Source organism: Nothobranchius furzeri, chromosome 2 (assembly GCF_043380555.1).
Source record: "Nothobranchius furzeri strain GRZ-AD chromosome 2, NfurGRZ-RIMD1, whole genome shotgun sequence".
In the NCBI taxonomy this organism is placed as follows: Eukaryota; Metazoa; Chordata; class Actinopteri; order Cyprinodontiformes; family Nothobranchiidae; genus Nothobranchius; species Nothobranchius furzeri.
The window spans coordinates 81077729-81103054 of NC_091742.1; the positions used below are offsets into that span (position 1 = coordinate 81077729).

Sequence of the window (25326 nt, forward strand, 5' to 3'; positions counted from 1 at the left end):
GCATTGCATGAATATAATGTACAAGTTTCACGTTTTGAATGGAATTACTGAAATATTTTCAACCTTTTGATGATATTCTAATTTACTGGCCAGCACCTGTATTTTATTTCTTGACTGATTATTTGTTAATTTTATGGTTTTCATAAAGATGATCCTGAGAAGTTCAGAGCTGCTTTTCGCAGCACCCTGTGCTATTTTTAGACTATGGGATTCTTGTGTGTAAAAGTGGGTGGAGTCAGGTCCCCAGGCTGAAACTCCAGTCATTCTCACTAGATCTGTCCGAGAGGAAGGATCTCCTGAATACCCTAACCAGGAGCCTTAAGGTACGTCCAAAACACCGAAAAATATCCTTTCTAAAGTCACAAATTGCTTAAAACTGCATGTTACACAGAAAAACAGAGAGAGCGAGGGAGTCCAGCTGACTCCACGGCCCATAATCAGACAAAATACTTCCTTTATAACCACAACCATACAACTTTTGTATTTTAAAGGATTTACTTGTCATCACACTAACGATAAATTCTTTTTCTATTGTTTCCACAGTCTCTTGAACTAAATAACCGTCTAGCAAAAACATGGACCGCACCGTTTCTCAAGCAGCTGCTCCCTCTATTAAAAACTGAGTCATTCAGGAGAAGATCCAGCGAAAGCAGCATTTACTTCTCATGCAAGAAGACACGCATCCACTCATTCACAAGGCACAGAGACATTCTTTGTTTGTCACAGTCTTTTTTTTTTTTTTTTTTTAAAGTAAGTCAGTCCGTCACTTATTTATTCTCTCTCTCTCTATATATATATAATATTTTAAGCACAGAATTTATTTAACACTGCACTGGTTATTTTCAGAATTTAATGCTTACTATGCTTTCAAGCAGGCCTTATGCAACATTAGAGCAAATCCAATTGCAATTTTTTGTGAGCGCTCTGAGGAATAGTTTATATATTTATTTTCTGCAGATCTGTTTTGATTTTACTGTTTAGCAGCTATCTGACTTTATGTATATGTATATCCATATATTTCTGAAATAAAGCTGTCATATACAACCTTACTTGCATTTCTTATTGTTTTTTTTTTGTTTGTTTTTTTATCTCCAGGCCACTTAATCGGGGTCCCTCACATGCTGCTCCGCACACAAATGATTATCACGCTTGTACACTACATATGTATATATATGTATACACATATACATACATACACACATACATATACATATGTTACTTTAAAAACCTTTTATTTATTAACTTATGGTGTTCTGTTCAAAGACTGATCAGAACAGGGTTGCAGAATTTGAATTTTGCGTAGCTCCAAACATTAATTTTAGCACTGCAGTGTAATTTACATATACGAGTTGCAACTTTTTAAAGCTCTTATTTATCTTATTTATTTATTTTCTGGTACCGCATCAGGCCTTCACACACACACCATCCAGCGCTGTACACACACACACACACACGGAGCTCCCAAAACTCTGCTCTGCATTCTGCACTCTCCTAGTGCTGCGCTTTCAATCCAGAGCCGTAAGCAGCCTCTTGCTGCGCCTCACACACACAGGCTGAACTCAGCTTACACACACAGTGAAGCTTGTCTACAGCTGTGCCTTTTTCTCTCGATTCTGCAGCCTTCACTTCCCAAATCTTTCTCCAGTTACCTCTACTGTTAACATCTACCCCTTTTTCCTTCATCGCCTTTTCTGCTGACTTTCTCAATAAAACCTTATTTCTCGTGGCTTCAACTGGGCTGCTTGTCATATTTTAAACATTGCTCATTTTATGCAAAAACAGTTACCTTAGAACATTTTTCTCATCTCATGCAAAGGTCCTCGACCTTTCGAATTTAGGGAGCTCTCTTTAGCCTCCCAGGCCCTTAACCCATACCAGGTCCTCGACCTGTACATTAAACTTTAGGGAGCTCTCTTTAGCCTCCCAGGGCCTTAACCTAAACCAGGTCCTTGACCTGTGCTTCAAAATTTAGGGAGCTCTCTTTAGCCTCCCAGGGCCTTAACCCGAACCAGGTCCCTGACCTGCAGTATTTTAGGGTTCCCACCCCTAAGGCCCTACCCTAGCTTAATATAACCTCGTTATATTTTCTATTCGCTCGTCAGCAAATAGTGTGGTCAGCCACGACCTGGAAAATGGAATTTAGGGCTTCTCTAATAACCCTGGGCCTCCAACCCTTCTTCTGTACTATTTCCTTATCTCATTTATCATTAAACCATTGTAAAAATCCTTATCTTATTTCACCATTAAACCATTACATTTTAACGTTTTCAAAAATGAACATTTAAACATTTTAAGGTTTTAAAAATGAAGATTTTAAGGTTTTAAAAATGAAGATTTTAATGTTTTAATGAAGATTTTAACGTTTTAATGAACATTTTAACGTTTTCATGAACATTTTAACCTTTTAATGAACATTTTAATGTTTTAATGAACATTTTAATGTTTTGATGAACATTTAAATGTTTTAATGAACATTTAAATGTTTTAATGAACATTTTAACGTTTTAATGATATTTTTAATGTTTTTAAAAATGAACCTTTAAACGTTTTTAAAAACGAACATTTAAACGTTTTAATGAAGATTTATATTCAACAAGCATATACTGTATATATTCTGATATATATCAGACATATTTATCTTGTTTCTACATGATATCAGAAGGAGACTGCTTGTTTCTTTATGATGTCAGAGGCAGACTGCTTGTTTCTTTATGATGTCAGAAGGAGACTGCTTGTTTCTTTATGATGTCAGAAGGAGACTGCTTGTTTCTTTATGATGTCAGAAGGAGACTGATTGTTACTTTATGATATCAGAAGGAGACTGCTTGTTTCTACATGATATCAGAAAGAGACTGCTTGTTTCTACATGATATCAGAAAGAGACTGCTTGTTTCTACATGATATCAGAAGGAGACTGCTTGTTTCTACATGATATCAGAAAGATACTGCTTGTTTCTTTATGATGTCAGAAAGAGACTGCTTGTTTCTTTATGTCAGAAGGAGACTGCTTGTTTCTTTATGATGTCAGAAGGAGACTGCTCTTTTCTTAATGATGTCAGGAGACTGGTTGTTTCCTTATGATGTCAGAGGCAGACTGCTTGTTTCTTTGTGATGTCAGAAAGAGACTGCTTGTTTCTTCATGATATCAGCAAGATACTGCTTGTTTCTTTATGATGTCAGAAGGAGACTTCTTGTTTCTTTACGATGTCAGAAGGAGACTGCTTGTTTCTACATGATATCAGAAAGATACTGCTTGTTTCTACATGATATCAGAAGGAGACTGCTCGTTTCTTTATGATGTCAGAAGGAGACTGCTTGTTTCTTTATGATGTCAGAAAGAGACTGCTTGTTTCTACATGATGTCAGAAGGAGACTGCTTGTTTCAAAAAATGAACATTTTAACGTTTTAATGAAGAGTTTAACGTTTTAATGAACATTTTAACATTTTAAAAATGAGGATTTAAACGTTTTAATGAAGATTTTAATGTTTTTTTTTTTTTTTTTTTTTTTTTTTTTTAACGTGTCCTGTCTGGCTGTGAAGCAAGCAGAATTGATGTCTGAATGCTGGTAACAAGCCTTACAGTTTTACTCTCAGGTGGAGCATCAGAGCATCTGCTTTTAATGTCTCAGGTGGAGCATCAAAGAGTCTGCTTTTAATGTCGCACCTGATATTTAAAACTTTATTGTTATTGTTTTTGAATGCTTTGTAATTTCGACCAGACACGGAGACAGAGGTGAAAGAGAAAGGAAAAGAGAAAAGGTGGGGAGAGAGGGGGTTAGGTGGGGGGGGGGATTCAACAAAAATAAACAATAATGAACAAGAGTCTGCTTCTAGACCTGCAAAATGAGACGAGAAAAAAGCAAAACATAACAAAAAAAATGGGACACAACACCAATATAACAAAATCAAGCTATCACTGCGTCAACTTGATGAAGAAATATATAATCAATCATTGTTTAACTAAACAGTCACACGATAATATACCACAGTGCATTGAGTGCCCACCATAGTCTTAAGACATGTGTTGAATGTGCCCAAGCCCATACTTATGAGAGCACCATGTGAGCACCTGTGTGTGTACACGCGCTTGTTTATGTAAGGTTTATCTATAGGAGCGTCCAATAGAGAGTGTGAGGGACCACAGATCTGCCCCCCAAAGACGCGTAGGAGACGGGGGGGAGCTCCAAGTCCCAGAGATCCAGGCGCTGCCCCAGAACACAGGAACCCCAAGGAGCCCGCAACCAGAAAGGCCCCCGCCCCCCTCGAGAGGCACAGAGGATCGCCCCGGGGGGCCACAACCAGCAGCCGGCAGAGCCCCGGGAGATATCAGCGGCAAGTCCTCAGGCCTGCCCGCAGCCTCCCACCCCCTAGCCGGCCGAGTCCGGGACCCAGCGACCCGGGACCCGGGGGCGACCACCCCCGCCGGGGACCCAGCAGAGCCCAGGGACCCAGACCCCCCCAGGCCGCCACCGGGATTGATCAGGCAGATGCCAAAAATCTTAAACTCCCTGACCCGGGAGCCACGAACACTCAGGCAGACCAAGGCATCACACCCCCACCAGGTGTGACAGGGGGGGAGGGGAGACGAAGATCTATATCATCAAAGGAGGTCCCAGGAGAAGGGAGGAGTCAAAGGCCCCACCTGACATGTCAAGATTTTAATGTTTTAATTAAGATTGTAGCATTTTAATGAGCATTTTAACATTCTAATGAACATTTTAACGTTTTTAAAAATCAACATTTAAATGTTTTAATGAAGAATTTAATGTTTTAATGAACATTTTACCGTTTTAATGAAGATTTTAACATTTTAATGAAGAATTTAACATTTTAATGAAACTTAACGTTTTAATGAACATTTTAACGTTTTTAAAAATGAACATTTTAACGTTTTAATGAAGATTTTAACGTTTTAATGAAGATTTTAACGTTTTAATGAACCTTTAAACGTTTTTAAAAATGAACATTTAAACATTTTAATGAACATTTTAACGTTTTAATTGTTATGACACCTGGGTTTTACAATGGTTGGTCGTATTATTTTTACTGTTTAGTCAGAATTTTTCCCCCTGTTTTGGTAGTTTTCTTCCAATTGTTTTGTTTTCTTTTGGAGTGACAACACCAGACCCAGATACAAGATGGCTGCCTCCGTGCTGTTGTCCAGTAACCATGGAAATCGCAATGAGCACCGGCAGCCTCATCACCAGTGGATCCCTCCACAGTTCTTCAGGTGGAAGCAATTGGACTAATCTTCTTTACACAAGTTCCTTCTTGCCTCCCTGGTTTCCCCTCCCTGAAGAAGGTAAAACGTAACATTAATGAAGAATTTAACATTTTAATGAACATTTTAACGTGAACAATTAAACGTTTTATTGAACATTTTAACATTTTAATGAAGATTTAAACGTTTTAATGAAGATTTAAATCTTTTAATGAACATTTTAACGTTTTAATGAATTTTTTAATGTTTTTAAAAACGAACATTTAAACGTTTTAATGAAGATTTATATTCAACAAGAATATACTGTATATATTCTGATATATATCAGACATATTTATCTTGTTTCTACATGATATCAGAAGGAGACTGCTTGTTTCTTTATGATGTCAGAAAGATACTGCTTATTTCTTTATGATGTCAGAGGCAGACTGCTTGTTTCTTTATGATGTCAGAGGCAGACTGCTTGTTTCTTTATGATGGCAGAAGGAGACTGCTTGTTTCTTTATGATATCAGAAGGAGACTGCTTGTTTCTACATGATATCAGAAAGAGACTGCTTCTTTCTACATGATATCAGAAAGAGACTGCTTGTTTCTACATGATATCAGGAGACTGCTTGTTTCTACATGATATCAGAAAGAGACTGCTTGTTTCTTTATGATGTCAGAAGGAGACTGCTTGTTTCTTTATGATGTCACAAGGAGACAGCTTGTTTCTACATGATATCAGAAAGAGACTGCTTGTTTCTTAATGATATCAGAAGGAGACTGCTTGTTTCTTTATGATGTCAGAAGGAGACTGCTTGTTTCTTTATGATGTCAGAAGGAGACTGCTCTTTTCTTAATGATGTCAGGAGACTGCTTGTTTCCTTATGATGTCAGAGGCAGACTGCTTGTTTCTTTATGTCAGAAGGAGACTGCTTGTTTCTACATGATATCAGAAGGAGACTGCTCGTTTCTTTATGATGTCAGAAGGAGACTGCTTGTTTCTACATGATATCAGAAAGATACTGCTTGTTTCTACATGATATCAGAAGGAGACTGCTCGTTTCTTTATGATGTCAGAAAGAGACTGCTTGTTTCTACATGATGTCAGAAGGAGACTGCTTGTTTCAAAAAATGAACACTTTAACTTTTTAATGAACCTTTAAACGTTTTTAAAAATGAACATTTAAAGGTTGTGATGAAAAATTTAACGTTTTAATGAACCTTTAAACATTTTTAAAAATGAATATTTAAACATTTTAATGAAGAATTTAACGTTTTAATGAACATTTAAACATTTTAATGAACATTTTAACGTTTTCCTGAACATTTTAATGTTTTAATGAACATTTTAATGTATTAATGAACATTTTAACGTTTTAAAAAAATGAACATTTAACCGTTTTAATGAAGAATTTAAGGTTTTAATGAACATTTAAACGTTTTAATGAACATTTTAACGTTTTAATGATGATTTTAACGTTTTAATGACGATTTTAACGTTTTAATGAAAATTTTAATGTTTTCAAAAATGAACATTTAAACATTTTAAGGTTTTAAAAATGAAGATTTTAATGTTTTAATGAAGATTTTAATGTTTTAATGAAGATTTTAACGTTTTAATGAACATTTTAACGTTTTAATGAACATTTTAACGTTTTAATGAACATTTAAATGTTTTAATGAACATTTTAACGTTTTAATGAAATTTTTAATGTTTTTAAAAACGAACATTTAAACGTTTTAATGAAGATTTATATTCAATAAGCATATATATATTCTGATATATATCAGTGTTACGTTTTACCTTCTTCAGGGAGGGGAAACCAGGGAGGCAAGAAGGAACTTGTGTAAAGAAAAACAAATTTATTAAAACATTAGGTGATAACACAAAACCAAGGGCTGGAAATCCTAACAGAAATACACTAACACAGCCTGTAAGGTTATGAAGTTCATTATTTTCAGCTCCACACAGCTGCCCCTGTGCACAGTAACACCCGTGTAGGAAACGCCAAGGTCGGGTGTTCCTCAGACTGTTTACATTCCAGGAGAAGAGCCGGAAGTAGAAGAAGCTTTTCAATAATCAAAGTACTTAATTTGTGATTAAAGCTATTCGAAACAGATGTTGATCAATAATAATCAAGTGAATGATCTGTGGAATAAAGTTGTCATGATTTATGTGTTCAATGAAAACAGGGCTACTGCACAGACAGACTGACCCTCATCTCCATAGAAACGCATGACACATTGTTCCAACCAATCAGAGCTTTCGGCTGCCGCAGGAGAATCTGGCTTGTTGACTTAAAGTGTCCAATCCGCTTTGCTAAAACTTATCAACAATTCAGAGATATAAAACAAGGCAACACCATTTTAAGTTCAGTTCCATTTTGACTTCAGTTCTATTAACCGTCATCCCAAAGAGAAGCACAGCCTGGCCAGATGTGTTTTCTTCTTTAAACTAAGAACTGTGAAGTTGGAGATTTTCGTCGTTTAACAACCAGACGACATCCTTTCAAAATAAGAACACCTGCTGACGCTGCCGATTGGTACCGGGGTCGACCCTTAAGACGGGCTTTGACGTGCTGCGACCGCTGCTTCGACAGCTCCAGTACACATCCGAGGTTCTTGGACCTGGCATTTCCTGATCTACCTGGGAGGCCCCCCACTGGGTACGTACACAGCAAAATAGCAGCTCATGTCATCACTTTATAAGCCTCGTGATATCTAGTCATAACAAAGACTACCAGATTCAATGACGTCAGCCTAAGGAGTCTGAACCAACCACACACACACACACACACACGCACCAACACAACATCCAAATCCATTTTCATCCATCACAGAGTTAGTCCTGGTAGATTGTTAAGAATTTATAATTAAGAAATTAAAGATTCTCAAACGATCCCAACTCTCTCTCTCTTTTTGTCTCAAAGTCAATACAGAGTGTTTAATTAAACTCCCTGATGATAAAAACAGCCCATCTTCTGATTATAACAAGTGATCTACTTACAGTGTATTAAAATACAACTCTAGATAGTTACATCACTCTATTTCGTTACACAGCCCATAAAACTCAGAGAGTCCAATGTTCATATACAATAAAGCAGGAGACTAAGGCTCAGATATTTTAACTGGCAGCACCAAAAGAAAACCATTCAGTGTCCAACAGGATGGTACAAAAGAAAGAAAGATGTGGGATGGATTAACCAAAAGACTCAGGGTTATTTCCAAAACCTAAAGAAGCTTTCACCTTCTACATAATCATTCAGCGACTTAACCACAAAAGACTCTCAAACTATAACAGAGGCCACTGTAGTTCTTTTATCAAGAGAAATTACTACACCCAGAGAGAGACTTAATAAAAGCTGAGGAATTATTTTCTTTCAAGATGTTTGAACTTCTAAAACCCTGAAACCAGCCCACAGGGAGTCTACTTGGTTACAAGTAGCTCCCAGAATGAAAGTTCCTCCAGCCTTTTATCCTTTCCAGATCCAGAGAAAACGATTAGTCCAATTGCTTCCACCTGAAGAACTGTGGAGGGATCCACTGGTGATGAGGCTGCCGGTGCTCATTGCGATTTCTCTCTCTCTCTCTCTCTCTCTCTCTCTCTCTCTCTCTCTCTCTCTCTCTCTCTCTCTCTCTCTCTCTCTCTCTCTCTCTCTCTCTCTCTCTCTCTCTCTCTCTCTCTCTCTCTCTCTCTCTCTCTCTCTCTCTCTCTCTCTCTCTCTCTCTCTCTCTCTCACACACACACACACACACACACACACACACACACACACACACACACACACACACACACACACACACACACACACACACACACACACACACGTAGAGGAAAAGAGCTGAGGAAATGGAGGACAAGTAGTTAAAAGAAAAACTACAGCTGAGCCGAGGCGCGCCTCAAATGGGGCGCGTCTGATCTGAACTGAGGAGCGGCGAGCAGCGGCCGAATTTCGTGAGCAATTCGCTTCTCGGCGCTTCGGGCGCTTCCGCGGCCGGTGTGTCCCCGGCGAAACGCCGGCTTTCAGCCACTCCCCCCGCTGCTTCCGTCTTCTCTCGCCTGTTTTCCAGGCGATGCGCTGCTCAACTCGAACACGGCCATTCTCTGCGCCTCCCTTCTTCTTTAAACCGCCAAGAATCATTCCACCTACGCACACGCTTCTCTGCTTCATACCGTTTCGAACTGTCTCGCTTCTCCTCACCAGTTTTAAAGCGTTTTGCCGGAGATTTCATCAAGAAATCCCATCCCTGTGGTGGCGCGATCTTCCTGCGTGCTTGTGTGTTTCTAGCGTGGTTCCACTTCGTCTTTAATAGTGAACTTATAGTTCACGTGACTATAACTAGAATGTGCAGTACGTGCACGAATCGTACAAGTGCAGAACGTGGCTAGAGGCGCGCAGGTTCACGCGCGCGAAACGAAAACGGCGGCTTCCTACAGGGCGGGGCCATGATGTAGGTGAAAGCCAGTGTGTAAATGACAAATAAGGCTTGGGCGCCACCCGGGCGGTAAGTCGTCAAGTATTTACCGCCCGACGAGAAAATTTAGCGCCATTGGCGCTCGGGCGCTTTAACGGTCCACCCCTGATGGGACATTGTTTTTTGTCGTCCTCTGCTTCTTTATCCTCTGATGATATGTCCACCTTGTGTACTGTAACTGCTGACCTTTGGTTATAGTGGTTTGCTGATTTGTCTTTCCTGTGGCTTGACATCTGATTGACGTAAGAGAGAGATGAGTTGAAGGTCGTGGTGAAACTAGGGTCGTTTCTTGCCTTAGCTTGACCTTTCACAAATTCAACAAAAAATGAGAATGGGGGGAAGCTTACGTTGTGGTCTTCCTTAAACTTTGACCCTGACATTGTCCACTTTTCTTGAAGATGGAAGGGCAGCTTCTCCACAATTGGATGAACTCCCCTGGCTGTGTCAAGGTAATTTAACCCAGGCAAATAACCATCCAGCTTTGCAGCTTGGAGTTCGCACAATAAATCTGACAGGTCACGAAGCTTGTGTGGTTCTTTACTGGAGAGTTTTGGAAAGTTTTGTATTCTGGTAAACAACGAGTTCTCTATTGCTTCTGGTGAGCCATAACATTCTTCTAGTCTCGACCATATCATGTTGAGACCGACAAGTGGATACTTTATGTTAACTGCTTTCAGTCTCTTGGCATGTTCAGAAGACTCTGGGCCCAGCCACTTAATGAGAAGGTTCATTTCCCCACTGGCTGTAAGACCAAGTTCTGTTATGGTGCTCTGGAATGTAGTTTTCCAACTAAGGTAACTTTCTGGTTTATCATCAAATTTTTCCAGTCCTCCAGTTACTAGTTGACTTTTGGCTAAAAATCTAGCAAGGTCACTTGTGCTGTCAGCGTTATATTTTGGGAATAATCCCTGCTGTGGAATTTGTAGAATTGTACCACTTTGTGTTGGTCCCTCAGCACCATCTTGTGGTACAAATCGGCATTGCACTGGTTCATGTTTGGGGCAAAGAGGTGAGTAGATTAATGGTTGATTGGATTGTTCAGTCTGATGTTTTCTGTCATCATGTTGCGATGCGTTTCCTTGAGCCAGATCGGTGTAATTGTTTTTGTTGATGTACTCACTCACCTTTTGTTCTGTGGTTGCTTGTAAAGGTAAAAATGACAGCTCTTCCTTTGAATCTGCTTTGTCAAATTGAGCCACTGCTGACTCCATTACCTCAGCTTTGGCCATGGCTGCATCAGCTTCCTTTTGCAGGTTTATCACATCGAGAGTTGCTTCTAGACGAGCCTTTTCTACTTTAATGCTCATCTCCTTTTCAGCGTAGGCTAACCTGGCCTTGGCTGCCTGTGCTTCTGCTTGTGCCCGCGCCACTGCCATGCTGGCTCGGCTCGAGGCTGATGACCGGCTTGAACATGCTGCTGATGATCTAACAGTCAGTCTTCCTGAGGATTTTGAAGACCTTCTGGAATGATTTGACTGTGTTTCCTCATTTTGACCTTCTGAGTCTCCTTTCTCCATAGCTAAATAGAACACCACTCGAATCCCTCGCCGAATGGTATGATTTCACTGTACTGTTGCACCCAATGTGACCCCGTGTCCTATATTGAGATTCACAGCCAGCTAAACTCTTTCTTGCATCGCTCTCCTCCAATGAACAGGCACGTGTTGTATTTGGACGGAATTTAGTGCAACAAAGTGTGAAACTGAAATGATACAAAATACAGAAAAATAATCTTAGTGTACAACACAGATGATCAATTTAAACAAACATCCTTAGCATATGTGCACTAAAGGATTCATCTCAACAGCATGTTAACATTGCTTCCTATCAGATCCTCAATCTATAAAACATGCTAAGTAACTCAACTCATTCCCAATAATATCTTAAATCCTGTGTAAACTTAATATACAGAGAAAAACTCACTCATATTTCCATTCAAAGAGATGAAATAGAGCGGATGGCTTCAGATTGCTGAACAGATGTTTTTGCTTCTTGCATATGGGAAACTTACTGACACACTTCTTCTACACACTGGCTCAACATAGCAACTGTTCAAACCTGCGCCCCCTACTGGCCAGGAAGAAAACATGAACCTAAACTGGTTCCAATACAAGTACACTCATGGGCCATTCCCACCTGTACTGGGTCGGCCCAGGCCGGTTAGCGTAGGTTGTTTACATATCTGGGTGGCCTGGTATTTTTCCGGGCCAACCAAGGCTCATTCTCAGCCCTCTTCTCGAGGGGGTCTACTTCAGGCCAACCAGGGCCAACACACCCACTGCTGACAGCAAATTCACACCTTCCATTAGAGCAAGCCTCTGATTGGTGGGTAGAATCAGCCCACATGGGCTTAAGGCAAGGATGTGTGGAATCAACCGGGCCAGGCTGGGGCCGACTGGGGCTACCCGGCCCGGGCCAACCCGGTACAGATGGGAATGGCCCATAACGTTGAAATAGTAGCCGCTTCTCTAATTAATGCCGCCCTCCTTCTGATTCTGTTTCCGAATAATCCTAACCTTATAAAAAATAGATATTTTTGTCCACTGACTGCTTTGATCGGGTATGGTTTATGTTAATATTACCGGATTTAAGCACATTTAGCTGCAAATCATTCAGGAGTTAGAGGCCTTGAATATAGATCTAAAATGAATATCGGACTTCAAGTGACACTGACAAAACTCCTTACATGTGCTTGTATTCTTCATTTACTAATATGTATTTTTATCTAAATTACAGGACAATCGAGGCTTTGAAAAGTGGAACCCAAGCAGTGATTTCAGATGGTGAAATCAAGGTAATGTTTAGTTATAATAAATTAAGACTCTAAAATTGGACATAGGATAATGCAATCCCTTGTTTTCTGTGGTAATGTTGCTTATTTTTAACTTGTCTTTACTCAGACTTTGTATAAGGATCTCTGCAGCGGTGGAGTGAAGTCTGGCCGCATGCATCTGTGGCACAATCCAGGTGTCTCGCTTAAATTAAAGCAAAGACTAAAGCCACTGATGTTCCACTTTGCTGATGCACAGGTAAATGTATACTGACTTACAATAGGCTGCATCACATTTATTTATCTCGATGCGTGGCCAGTGGACCACATGGGTCCGTTATCTAAAGCTGAGAGGAATGTTTTGTTCATTTTTATGTTAACGTGTTTTATAGGTTGACGACCTGACAGAGCGGATTGGTTCATGCTCTGGAATAGATAAACTAATAAAGAAGGGAGAGTTCCAGTTTCTGGACTTGGTGTTTGATGTCCTTGTTCCAGAGGTACAACGCTGTCTTCAGCAGTGATTGGTATAAAAGTTACTTTTCGAAAACATTTGACAGTGTATGAAGTAATCCTTAACAGAGTTTGGTGGCAGGAGAATCTCTTCTCTGCTTTTTGCGGATGATGTGGTCCTCCTAGCTTCATCCAGCTCTGACCTTCAGCTCTTGCTCCCTTCAGCTCTTGCTGGGTAGGTTTGCGGCTGGGTGTGAAGTGGCTGGGATGAGGATCAGCACCTCCAAATCTGAGACCATGGTTCTCGACTGGAAAAGGGTGGCTTGCCAACTCCGGATCGGGGGAGAGGTCCTACCTCAAGTGGAGGAGTTTAAGTATCTCGGGGTCTTGTTCACAAGTGAGAGTAGGAGGGATCGGGAGATCGACAGGCGGATTGGTTCAGCGTCTGCAGTGATGCGGGCGCTGAGCCGATCTGTCGTGGTGAAGAGGGAGCTGAGCCACAAAGCCAGGCTCTCGATTTACCGGTCGATCTATGTCCCAATCCTCACCTATGGTCATGAGCTTTGGGTAAAGACCGAAAGAACGAGATCGCGGATACAAGCGGCCAAAATAAGTTTCCTCCGTAGGGTGGCCAGGCTCAGCCTTAGAGATAGGGTGAGGAGCTCGGACATTCGGGAGGGACTCGGAGTAGAACCGCTGCTCCTCCGGATCGAAAGGAGTCAGTTGAGGTGGTTTGGGCATCTGGTCAGGATGCCTCCTGGACGCCTCCCTGGGGAGGTGTTTCGGGCAGGTCCTGCCGGCAGGAGGCCCCCGGGTCGACCCAGGACACGTTGGAGAGGTTACATCTCCAATCTGGTCCGGGAACGCCTTGGGGTCCTGCCGGAGGAGCTGGTGGAGGTGGCCGGGGAGAGGACGGTCTGGAGCTCCCTAGTTGGGATGCTGCCCCCGCGACCCGGACCCGGATAAGCGGAGGAAGACGACGACGATGAAGTAATCCTGCATGTTTTTCAGGTAACAATAAAAGTGTTGGAAAAATGGGAGGGGATGAATCGATATGCAGCTAAGAAAGCCATGCTTCAGCAAATTCATTTGTACCCAAAATAAAATGGTTGTGAAATTAAGTGTTTCTTTGGTTTTATTGTCTTTTACTCAAAATAAATACCAACTAGCTAAATAGTTATCAGCTGTAGTAGTTAAATTCTGTTGCAATGAGCTGCTGTGATACACAATAGGACAGTGTTTTGGATATTTAGTAACTAATTTTTGTTGCTGGTGAGAGAGGAGTGTTGCTGAAATGTTTTTCACTGCTTCTGGGAGTCCTGTACTTTAGCAACTGGTGTAGGTCAAAAGTTCATCTTGGGCTTAACAATAAAACTGAATATTTAGCAAGTAGTATTTTGTTTGCACATTTTGAAAAGTCTTAGTTTAATGTGTTCTCATTTTTTCCATATATGTTTTTTTAATTCACTTGACAGCCTTTTATTGTTGTGTGTATATATACATATATGTATATATATGTACAATATATATACATATATGTATATATTGTACATATATATACGTATATGTATATATATATGTACAATATATATATATATATATATATATATATATATATATATATATATATATATATACACACACACATGTATGTGCTACTGTCATAAAAATTCCCTGTCTGAAGGACAAAGGGATTTAATATTCAATTGTCATGCAATGTAGGTAACAACGTTATTTAAGTTTGCCAGTCCAGATCTAAAGAGAAAACAAAATCCGAAATAAAAAGCTTTTTCCGGTAAGTTTTGTTTTAAAAAAACTACTTCCAGTGAAAGTAATGACTTCTGGTCAGGGTAATGACCCACCGTGTAATTTTTCTCTTAAATATGTGCATTTCGAAGAGAAAAGACACAGTATGGTTTTTCTCGACAAATCCGAACTACTTCCGGCAAAGGTAATGACTTCCGGCGAAGGTAATGACCCGATGTCTTGTTTTTCCGGGTACGTCATTTCCTGTCACGGCAAAGACGCCAGCTGATGTCTGCAGCCAGATGCTCTTGTGCCAAATGGCGCCGTTTCGATTTGAACTGTTGCATGCCGGGAGAAGTGACGTCAACTCCCGGAGCTCTATTGTTCACAAATGTTACAAACATAAGAAAATGCATCACTCCACTCCCACACATTATGAATTTTCAAAAGAATCCACCCTAAGAGTTGAAATCAGCCTTTAAATGCAGTTCCGTACACATAATCAATGTCTTGTTCTTGTTCAGAGAAAGTTAACAGCCAGACAGGAACACCATCTGAGCTAATGACTGAGTGGAACCAATGCTCTCGCTTTATTTACAGAAGTTTAACGCATATGAAGCTACACCATGTTTTCCTGCCAGGAAATTCTTCCTGCAGGTGAGACAAAGTACTGGGCTAACCAGGGGCGTAGCACCAAATTCTGGGCCCTAGGTACAAGTCTTCTAGGTGGGCCCCCATGCTCAATTACTTAATATCTCTCTTAAACATTTTTTGTCATGCTATAAGACAAGATAATAAATATGATCTTAGTTTAACCTCTATATTGAGCAAATACAAATGCCAGCATAATAAAAGTGAAATGCCCAGACTTCACATATAATTATTTTTATTTGCCAACAACGTGTTCAAACAAAAATCCTGGAAATTATTTTCCAGTAAATGCCCACTGACGGGTCTTCATGTTAGCAAAATCACTTATGAGATCTTTAAAGTCCAATCCTTTGGCTAATTGGCTTTCAATTGACAGAAGAGCTAGGCTGTTCAGTCTATCCTGGGACATTGTTGATCTCAAATAATTTTTCACCAGTTTCAGTTTGCTAAAAGCCTGTTCACCCCCAGCAACAGTCACAGGTAGTGTGCAAAATATCCTCAGTCCAATACAAACTTCTCCAAAAATGCTCTGTAATTGCATCCTGTATAGCAGTGGTTCCCAAACGTATTTAGCCGCGCACCCCCTTCTATGTCCCGACCATGTCCACGCACCCCCCCCTCCCCCCACATCAGGGCATGGCTCTATATATATATATCAGATGTCAAGCTAAACAGACAGGGTTAAAAAAAATTCCCCATCACTTTCATTTTTTAAATAGTAATTAATAAACATTCGATACCAATACAATTTCCTTTGATTTGATTTTAAATAATTATTTAGAGTGCCCAGGTAGCACATAAACAATGCAATTTAACGGTTTTCTTAAAGTAGGAACGTTTAACCTGTGCGGCCAGAGCGCTCTCCTTCCTTCTGCTCTGCTTAAACCTGAGCTGATCACCTACTTGTGCGTAATCAAATGTCAATAGGGGACAAGATATAGCCATGAGGTTCACTTTTACCTCAGACCGACTTATTGCTGTTTTATAGTGTGGCTGAATCTGCGATCCGCTGCCACGCTGACTGGAATAACACATGCTGCAGTAACAGGACTTGTGGTCAGGTTCATGAGGAGTCACTGGCTGGAGCGGACCCGACTCATCCCAGAAGCTAATATCTTAATTTGACCTTGAATGAAAAATAACCTCTTAAAAGTTTTTATCACGGTGGAGGCAGCGTTCATTTCTGCCTTCAGTCTGACGGCGCGCCGGAGTTAAAGCAGCGTGCGCGCTTATTGAATCTGTGTGTGTGCGCGCGCGCACGCGCGTGCGGCACAGCCGCTCAAGTCACCGCGTCTCGTTATTGGCGCTATTTAAACCAATGTTGTAAAATTACTTCTGCCCAGCCCAGATGTGCTCACATGTGCACCCGTGAGCCGTGGTTCAGCTGGAACGCGTCTGACCTCTGACAGACGCACTCAGAACTTCAGATCTTCAGCGCGCTGTCAATAGCCTGAATGGGAATCATTTCTTGTTATTTAGTTACATCCACAATGTTCTGTGTGTGAGGTTTACAATGTCAGAACGCCTGCATGAGACAGGGTGTAAATTACAATCTGCCAGAATGACTCACCACCTTCAGATTTCTCCAACACCGTTAAAAATGATCAAATACGGAACATATCGGCGTGCGCAGGTCAGAGTGCTGAAGCTCTGCGCATTGTTATTATGAAGCTAGGGCACATGTGGAGGACACACGCGCAAAAATATACTTGTTTTCAATTACATTTATTGTGCCCACTTACTTTTTCTTAGGTCCACCCACAAATGAGTTTCTGGCTACGCTAATGGTGACATTTGACAGACTTCTCTGAGCTCCGCAGCCATTACACTTTTCACCTCCTGCACCCCCTAGCGGCAGCTCGCGCACCCCCAGGGGTGCGTGCACCACATTTTGGGAATCCCTGCTGTATAGCATTAAGCAGCTCAAGAGGAGACCGAATGTGTGGAAATGTGGCATCATATATTGTTCTCAGGTGTAGCATCTCATTCTCAAATTCAGCTGTGAGATCCTTGTAATATTTTCTCATCAGTGCCTGGCATGATATCTTCATCTGCTCTTCAGTCATGTCCGTCATGGTTCATGATGTTAAGCTTTGCTGATATGTATTGATATATTAAATACATATGACATGAAATAAACCAGGTTCTCTCTGTGAATGTAATGTACTCTAAATTTTATAATCCCTGCATTATCAGCCAAATTATAAGATTGTCCGTTTTCAAGATCAAATATAAAGAAATTTAAAATAGGCTTAAAATATCTAACCAAGTCAATAACAATCCTCTAACACCAGTGTCATCATGCTATACGAACAACAGTGGCAGCTTCACATTCCTGAGATTACCACGAATCCATCGATACCAAGTTTGTCCTGGTCCATGACTGGGAAGGAGCTGAAATAGCCACACAGAGTGAACCTGTTTTTACTGCGAGGTCCGCGAATTAATTGGCGGCGGCCGCCCGCGATAATAATTCTGACTAATATATATATATATATATTAATTAGTGTTTTCACTGATAACACTAATTAATTTATATTTGATCTTGACGGTCAAACTAAAGGCGTTTAACACTGAACACCTAACATGAATGCAGCTTCTGAGAGCTAGCTATTATCAGCTAAAACTGTGTTCTGCTACTGCTGCTCACCATCCTTCTACTTGCTTCTGTTCAAAAACTTTTCCTCCTTCTCCTTCTTTTCTTTTATTTTCTTTTCTGGAAGCCAGATTTCCCTTTCTTGGGAAAAGACATGACTGACTCTCCTGCCTCCAGCTCTGGCTGTCGGCATCTGCGATATCTCATAGCTGTACATGCGGCCGTGCAACCCCTGGCCGCTGGTGTGGACTAAACCACTTTGCACATTTTTAAGGGGTGATAGATGCCTCAGAGATTATTCAGTTATTATTTTAAGGCGAAATTCTGTTTCTTAACCTCTTTATCCAGGTAAAGGGAAGTTTATTAAGACATTAAGTAAGTTGGGGGGAAAAACAACAACACTAAAACATTTTTATTCAAAGCTGTCTCAGGGCCCCTCCCTGCAGTGGGCCCTGGGTAAACAGTACCCCTCCCCCCCCCCCCCCCCCCCCCCCCCAGTCCGAGGCCCCTGGGGCTAACACATCACGTTGTTTCTTAGCATCCACTGAGGGGTTCCTAGCTCTGCTTGCCGAAACTGACTGAAGGGCTCCCTCACTTAGCCATGTGCCACTGACCAGCTGATGGTTTGCATCTTCAGAATCCACATAGCCAGGTGGTGTGTAGGCATCTGATCTCTGTTGTCGGAGGAAGTTGTGGAGACAAAGTGTTGCAAAAACAATTGCAACAACTTTGTCTGGATGCAGGCAAATTGTGGTTCTGAAAACGCGAAAGCGATTGGCCAGAATTCCAAATGCGTTCTCAACAACACGGCGTGCTCTGGAAAGCCTGTAGTTGAAAATCCTTTGATCACGGTTGAGGTTTCGTGATGGATATGGTTTCATCAGATCTGGCCTAAGGGGATATGCTTCGTCACCAATGAGCACATATGGTATTGTGGAGTCAGTGCCTAGCAGGGTTGCATCAGGAGGGACATTCAGAGTGCCTTTGTCCATAGCCTCTCTGAGATCAGAATGGGCAAACACTCCAGCATCAGATGCCCTTCCTTGTGTCCCTGCACTTGCATATACAAATCTATAATTTGCGTCAACTACAGCCATAAGTATGATGGAAAACCTTGACTTGTAATTATAAAACGTGCTTCCACTGTTGGCAGGGGATTGAATGAAGATGTGTTTCCCATCTATGGCCCCTATGCAATGTGGAAAATGCCACTTGTCTTCAAAGTCTTTAGCGATGACCTTCCACTCAGTCTCAGCTGATTGTGTCTGTGGAAGAAGTACATGGTGATACATTATATTAGTCTCAGGTTTAATCAGGACTGCACTTGCAAATTAGCTTCTAGCTAAATCTGGTGCAATGCATCACATTTGACTATCACTCAACAGGTTCATAATCCTCAGAATGTAAACCCACTTCAATAACAATTTTTACATTCCAACTGTATGTGCATGAATCTGTGATGTGCCACATGCCACTCTGTTACTCGAGGGTCCTTATCAAGCATGTTTTACAGTTTTTACTGATCAAACACACCAGATTTACATCAGCAGGTGAATAAATTGCTTCTGCACAGCGTGATGGGTGGATGCGCTGTTTTAGGGCAGGGAAAAAATTACCTTTAGGTAATCGTCACGTAATACTAGAGTTATGGCTGCACAGGTTTCCATCACAATGCGGCTCAGTGTGGTGCTCCCAATCCTGAACTGGAAAGATAAGGAATTGAAGGTCTCACCTGTAAAGATTAAGAAAGTGTTTCATAATGTGTAAACTTGATTTGGATGTGTGTGTGTGTATATATTCTTGCCTGTTGCAAGGAATCTCAGTGTCACAGAGAGCCTCTCCCTAGGACTGATCGCCTTCCTCAGGTGTGTGTCTCAGGTGTGTGTGATGATTTGAGGGGCCACTCTTTCCAGAAGGTCGTTGAATTCTTCCACAGACATGCGGAGAAGGTCCCGAAACCCCTTCATATCATCGTTCTATTTCACACATCATTGCAACAGCATTACAAATGGCGGTTGTCACTCCACCCACCACCCCAAAGTCCATCAGCTGGTCAAAATGTAATTTAAGTCAATAGATACAATTGTAGTTACATAAGGAAAAGATTATTTCAAACATCTTACCTCCAACTCCCGCTGTAGATTTGACAAACCATACTGGCAACGTCTGCCCAGCCATTTCTTTGTCCACATTCGTCTTCTCTTTTTCTTTTCATCGACACACATGATGGCAAGAAGAGCCAAAGACAAACGTCTTGTTTTCACGAGCATTATTGCGGTTAACAGCGAGCAAGCAAGCGCTTTTCTGCTCGGAACCGAACTGGTTTTCCCTCGTTTTTACTTCCGGGGTTTTCTTCTTCGTGTTTGTAATTCCAACATCTACTGGCTAATTTTTAGCTGCGGTAGTTCATGCCACTCATACAGTGTGAGCAGTCAGGTCACATGCGAGAACTGGGTCGTGCAGTGTGAGCACGACTCGTGAGATCTGCTCGGCGAGGAAGTCGTACAGTTTCCCCTTAACAAGCAATCAACTAGCCTGGAAAGCCACGTAGACCAAACTTTGCAAAGCAAGAATTTGGTCTAGTTCACTAGGCTAGCAATCAACCACAACAGTACCGAATCCACCCTTTTTAAAGCTAACTTGGAACCAGCCATTATGACATGGGCAGGGGAAACAATTAGCTTGAAATCCTGCAATCAATAAAGTACATCTCAACACCTCAACAAAATATGTCAAACAATCTATTTACATATTTACCTACTACCTTAACTCAAAAGAACAAAAACAAGAACAACTACACTTAAACAAACACAAGATAACCCCCCCCCCCCCCCCCCCCCTTCTCTTCAGTCAGTTAGTTTCTCCCTCAGTAGAGCTGATTAAGCACACCAGGAACTGATCATGGCTGCCTATGGGCGCGCTTCCATGGCAACACTTAAACAAATGAGGGAGTGATGAACACCAATAGATCAACTTAACTTAAAGTAATTTATAGATTACCAAGCATATTTGACCTAAAACACACAAAAATACAGGAGTAAACAAACAAGAAGAATAACTATTAGTGAGGAGATAAATCCCTCACAGTCGTGACTCGTCTTCGAGGAGGGGAGGAGGGGGCAAACGACCCAGAGCGTCTCTGACATGAATTGCTTGGTTGCCTCCGAATCACCGGCCAAACTGGCTAGTAATATTTTAACAGTACCCGCCAAAACGATTTTTAACCCACATTTGGCGGGTTGGCAGGTGTTAATTTCGAACCCTGGTTGTAACATATCATCATCAGAAGTTTCTGTTCATAGGAAATCGAAAATGGCTATAAGCTGACAAACCATTCAGATTAAAGCTGCAATAGCAAATCTGCAAGGAAATCTAGCTTTTAAACACAAACACGGTCACAGAACACTTAACCCATCATCCCTGAGTCGCGTCCGGCAGATACCGGAACCAGCATTGCCACAGTAATCAAGAAAGCACTAAACACCAGTCGCCATTACCTAGGTCTAAACATATTTTGTTGTCTGTGACTTCTAATAGTGTTTTTCTTTTTTTGGACTCTGGTAGTTTGTCCTAAAGTTCAAGTGGTAGCAGTTGGCTGTTTCTCCTTCTCTGATATTGTTGAGCCAAGAGAACCTCTCACACCAGTGGTGTTCTGCTGCTGCTGCTGCAGCAAAAAAAAGCTCATAATGAGCGGAGGACCCAGGAAAGTGCGGCGGTTTGGCAAAAGCGACAACCAATACCGTAGATGCTTCAGACAAAGCCATGTTATTGGCAGGGTTTTTAGACAAATGCAAGAGAACCACAAGTTGTTGTATTTTCTTTTATCACAGCAAAACATTTATAGCTAAAATATGTTAGAACGTTGTTAAGAGGCATGAAAAAATGTTTTATGCTAGTTTGTTTAGCAGAAAAATGTATTTTTAGAATCTGTTTGTAACTTGTCTTTGTTTTGTCTCCATCTGCTGGCAGATGTTTTGTTTTGCTTTATCATTTAGATATTGTTAAGCAAAATCCCCAAAAGATGTAAATGTAAAGGTAATTTTCAGACTAATTTAGTCACTTTTTCTTCGGTTGTTTTGAGGTCTAAATTTGCACAGAAACTCTATTTATACTACATTTTCTATTAATAGTGTATAAATGTCCTTTTCTTGTTTGTGGGCATTTTTAAATGATTAAGCTGTTTGTGCTTCATGCTATTCTATGTTTGTTTTAGCCAGTTTGTTACATAGTCTAGCTCATGTCATTATTCAACTTTCCTTGTTTTGCTTTAATTTGTGGATTGTTTGCCAGAGTTAGGCACCAGCTCTCCATGACCCGTATGAGGATTAAGTGGTATAGAAAATGAGTGAGTGAGTTTGTGGGCTATTTTTGTGGTTGCATTACCCTTTATAATAGTTAAATTGTCTCATGTTGTCCCCTTTGCAGCTCCCTTAACACAAAAGACAGAAGTTTTGACATTTTAAACAATAACCTCTGAACTTTAGTTACAGTTGCATTTCTCACTTGTGTATACCACGAGCTAAGTGTGATCAGATGGAATTCTTGTGTTAGGTGTGTTTAAAGACCATTCAGCATAACAAACAAGTGGTTTTTCAGGGTTGTGTTTGAGCTATAAAATGTTTAACTTGTTTTTTTCATAAAGCACCTAATTTCTGTTGGCTTTGATCACATTTCTGACTAATACTGCAGTTTTCTGACAGTCGGACGGATGGACGACAGAAACACAAACACTTCTTGTTTTTGTCCAACAGGACAGGAACGTTACGGGAACATGACCCGGGTGTATTACAGAGAAGCTGTGGGAGCTCGACATGACGAAGCTGTCCACGTTCCAGGCTGTCCTCAAGTAGAAAGGAGATCTGGATTCAAAGGTAAGTGAATTTGCTGCAGTAGACTGTTGTGTCCACTTGGGGGCAGACTAGACTCAACCTGTGGCAGTTCCAAGCAAGTCTGCTGTTCCACCAGGTCACCCTGAGCAATGGAAGGCCAGTTCCAGCGGTTCTGTTGGCCAACAAATGTGACCAGCGTAGTCACGGTTTGTGTCCCAAACTGGACAGCTTCTACCAGGAGCACGGGTTTGTTGGCTGCTTCGAAACCTCTGCCAAGGCAAGACGCAGCTTTTATTTTCAGACACCAAATTGGGCATTTGTTTGTGCTTAACCCTCCCACTGTGACCCCGTGAGGAAAGTTGACTACTGAGCAGGGTTGATGGTTTATCCCTTGGGTCCATGTGGCAGGGGTGAGGTTGTGTGGCAGGGGTGAGGAGTGAGCACAACGTCACCCCTGCCACCCGTCAAGGGATAAACCATCAATCCTGCTCAATGGTCATCTTTCCTCGCGGGGTCACCCATAAAGACAGTGGGAGGGTTAAAAGTGTTCAACTTAATGATCAGGTTTCATTCAAATCAGGGGAAAAAAGAACCAAACCTCAAAAAACTAAAAAGTGTCAGCGACCCTCTCCAGTAGGTGCAGTAGCGAATATCTGCATCCATCTATAAAACACACAGAATGCTCTGTGATGATTCAGGCATTCCATCTAAAAGGCAGTTCTGAATAAAGAGAAGAACCACCCAACCTTATCATACAGAACCATCTGGAGCACATCTGCTTTGTTATCAGAGCAGTAGAGGCTTATCACGATAGAGAAGACACACAGAAACACCATCAGTCATGGCTCAACCTCTGCAGAACCCAGAGGAGTCAGAACACAGAGCAACCAGGAAGTAAAGCTTGGAGACAACTTCTCTAAGTCATCTTAAATTGCACGAATAATAGCATTCATCTTTGTTTTGGGGATTTTTTTTAATTATTTTCAATAAAGGGTTAACTTTTTCTATTTTCAAATGAAATAAAAGAATATAGGATCAGATTAGATCTTTTGCACTCACTTCTGGACACCCTTTTAGGTGACACCCTGGAGTCAAACACTGCCCCCAAGTTGCCATAAATAAGAACTGGATGCTGTCTTTGCAAATGTAAACAGTTCTGTTGATTTTATTTTTTCCATCAAAATTAAATAATTTAGCTTTTATTGTCATGAAGAGGAGGGTGCCCTCCACATCTCATTTCTATAATGACCGCCTTCTTTTTTTTACTTCTCCAGAAAAACGATTTTCAGAAGTTTATTTAAATCATAATAGACATCCTAATAAATCTTGAGCTGCTGTAATACTCTACTAAATATATATATATATAATGCTTTTATTAGACTGTAATAATTTGTGAGAAAATTAAAGAATCTACAAAGATCCTGCTGATCAGGAGAAAAACTTTTTTATTGTGTCTTTAATTATCATCTTTATCCTCAGAAGTAGCTGAAAGTTGTCTGTCACAACCCTAATGATCCTCTGTTGTCATCTTCACAAACCTTTTTCTCCAGGACGACACAAACGTTGATGCCGCCATCACGTGTTTGGTGAAGACCATCATAGCTGCAGAGGAGGAGAAATCAACGATTGACACTGCCAGAAGTGACATTATTATTCTCCCTCGCTTCGACTGTGACAAGAAGGAGAAGGCACTGGGTGGGTGTTCAGGATGCCCCCAAGTAAACCCCAAAACCGAGGAAATGACTAAAAACAGATTACGGATCTGATTATCAGTGGCGGATTTAGCAATTTGGGGGCCCAAGGCGAACACAGACATGGGGCCCCTTACACTAAATTCTCGACAATCTTATCTTTAACTGGATTTGCGAAACTCTCCCCTCTTCTGACATGAGTTATTTTCCCTTTATATTAGTCCTCCTCTTTTTTCCTGTATTTCCCTCCCTTTGAGCGCTTTCAATATTTGCTCTGCTTTATTTTTCCTGTCAGGGCTCCTGTGCTTTAGCCTGAGTTTTTTTTCTATTTTCCATTTTGGTCTATGTTTTCCTCCCTTTAAACATTTTCCATAGTCTTTCCTTTCTGCTTCTTTTTGATGTTTACATCGAAAATCGACGTCACTTTCAGAAGTGAAAATAAAAGCTTTTATGAAGCAAGCTAATTCTTTCTCTTATTGGAGCCACTAGGATAACTCCATTTCATGCTTAATGTTTTGACTATCGCTTTGAGTTTGTTACGAACGCTCGCGCCTCTCTTCTTCTTCTTCTTCTTATTTGTGGTCTTATGGCACTTGGCAAACAACAATTTGGTGCATTACCGCCACCAACTGGATTGGAGTGGAATGACTACCAATCACTTCCTGTTTGTGCATCGCCGTCTCAATAACCCTCTTATGACCATAATTATAACAGGGCCGCCTGGTATTTTTTAATCTTATGGCTGTAAAATTGTGTTAAAAAAGTGCAAAGTGTGTGTAACTCTTCTCCTTTTTTCAGAGCAACCTCAGCTTTCAGTATATGATTTGTATTTAGAATTTATTTCTATTAAAGCCTTTAAAAAATCAGCTTAAAAGTGAAAAAAGCAAAAAATGGATTAGAATTTTT

General features: G+C 40.9%; 1 protein-coding gene and 1 pseudogene across 1 annotated transcript; one reads left to right on the plus strand and one right to left on the minus strand.

Moving 5' to 3' along the window:
• Positions 1 to 8793: 8793 nt before the first annotated feature.
• Positions 8794 to 12078, minus strand: LOC129165411 (uncharacterized). Its single transcript, XM_054748572.2, has 2 exons — positions 11608 to 12078; positions 8794 to 11386 (listed from the first exon to the last, which is right to left on the minus strand). Exon 2 carries the CDS (start codon positions 11199 to 11201, stop codon positions 9723 to 9725), a length of 1479 nt encoding a protein of 492 aa, XP_054604547.2. The 5' UTR covers positions 11202 to 11386; positions 11608 to 12078; the 3' UTR covers positions 8794 to 9722.
• Positions 12079 to 21928: 9850 nt separating this feature from the next.
• Positions 21929 to 24705, plus strand: LOC139066399 (ras-related protein Rab-38-like; annotated as a pseudogene).
• The last annotated feature ends 621 nt before the right edge of the window (positions 24706 to 25326 follow it).

Excerpts from the sequence above, each read along its gene's own strand:
- LOC129165411 (XM_054748572.2), bottom strand. The coding sequence starts at position 11,201 with ATGGAGAAAGGAGACTCAGAAGGTCAAAATGAGGAAACACAGTCAAAT.